The 1,528-nt window shown below is 65.4% G+C and overlaps 1 protein-coding gene across 1 annotated transcript; it reads left to right on the top strand.

The window, feature by feature from the left end:
- Positions 1-408: 408 nt before the first annotated feature.
- LOC106002201 (homeobox protein DLX-3) lies at positions 409-736 on the top strand (the record flags this gene model as incomplete). The annotated part of the gene is made up of 1 exon (XM_013037117.1): positions 409-736. A coding segment is annotated over exon 1 (328 nt), but the record flags the coding sequence as incomplete, so codon positions are not given.
- Positions 737-1,528: the final 792 nt, after the last annotated feature.

Here is a 1,528-nt window from a genome sequence, read left to right as displayed (position 1 = left end):
TGTGTGCCTGAGCCTGCGTTTTGGGTAACAACAAAGAAAGGGGGAGCGAGAGAGCAAGAGAGGGAGCCGAGCATGTTTTGCCTCGAAGGCAAGACTTGCAGCCAATCAGCGCGCAGGAGCCTCCCTCTGCGACTCCAACATTGAGTCTATAACCGGCTGGCCGGGCGGAGCTGGCAGCATTTGGCTGTGGCTTGGGACGCGGAGAGAGGCGCGCAGCGATCGCCCGACGGCTGGCTTAGGGTCTAAGGCGCCCCTCGACCACCCCCTCCCTGGAGACGCGGCGGGACCCTCCCCCTCGCCCTCGGGACACCCACACCCCGTCTGATCTCCTCCGCCTCCCCGGCGCTCCAGTCCGCTCCGGCGCTCCTCGGCGGAGGCCAGCCCGGGGGAGGCGCGGCGCCCGCCAGCATGAGCGGCTCCTTCGATCGCAAGCTCAGCAGCATCCTCACCGACATCTCCAGCTCCCTCAGCTGCCATGCGGGCTCCAAGGACTCTCCCACCCTGCCCGAGTCTTCGGTCACCGACCTGGGCTACTACAGCGCGCCCCAGCACGACTACTACTCGGGCCAGCCCTACGGCCAGACCGTGAACCCCTACACCTACCACCACCAGTTCAATCTCAACGGGCTCGCGGGCACCGGCGCCTACTCGCCCAAGTCGGAATATAGCACCTATGGAGCCTCCTACCGGCAGTACGGAGCCTACCGGGAGCAGCCTCTGCCCGCCCAGGACCCAGGTGAGGAGCCCGGGGTCGCGGAGAGGGGGCGAGACACCGGAAGGGCTCCAGGGAGAGAAAGGTGGGGAATGGCAAGCCGAGATCTAGGCAAGCCTCGACGACAAGAAACCCTACGGCCTGGACGTTGCAGGAGGCGGGCTGGGTGACCTCCAGGTGGGGACCGGCGACCTTGCCGTGCGGGGCGCGGAGCGCGCTGGGCGCCGCCGTCTGGGATGAGCTGGGGCGCGGGCAGCGGGCGCCGGCTGGCCGCGGGCTCTCTCCTCGTGGAGGTGATTTTCCGGGCACTTCAGCTGGTGGCCAGGGGGTCGCGAAAGGCGGAGGGGGGCAGGGGAGGGGCAGTGGCGACTGGAAGTCGAGGCGCCCTTTCCTCTGGACGGGGACTAGAGAGATCGGAGTGGCGAGGGGCACGTGGAGAAGGACTCGCCTTGGGGTCGGGAAGCCCGGGGAAGCAGAGAAGCTGCAAAAGGAAAGGTGAGGACAGCAAGCCAAGTGTGGACAGACGGAGCGAGAGAAAGGACAGAAGAAAGGAAGAGGGAAGAAAGTAAGAAAAAAGAAGGAAAGAAGAGAGAAAAGGAAAGAAGGAAGAGAGCAGGAAAGAATGAAGGAGGGAAGGAAGAAAAAAGGAAGGAAGGGAAGGCAGGAAAGAAGGAAGAAAGGAAGGGCAGGATCTGTTCCACCGCAGCTGTTCTAAAATCCCGACGGGAAGCGAGGCTGGGAACAGCGGGGCGGACGCGGGAGCCGTCGGCGGGCGGGCGGCCGGAGGCCGGGCGGCGAGGCGGGAGTGCGTGCTGA

The sequence above is a fragment of the Dipodomys ordii genome, unplaced genomic scaffold, assembly GCF_000151885.1.
Source record: "Dipodomys ordii isolate 6190 unplaced genomic scaffold, Dord_2.0 Scaffold4653, whole genome shotgun sequence".
NCBI lineage: Eukaryota > Metazoa > Chordata > Mammalia > Rodentia > Heteromyidae > Dipodomys > Dipodomys ordii.
The sequence above is the reverse complement of the archived record's forward strand: the minus strand, read 5'-3'. Positions and strand labels throughout refer to the sequence as shown.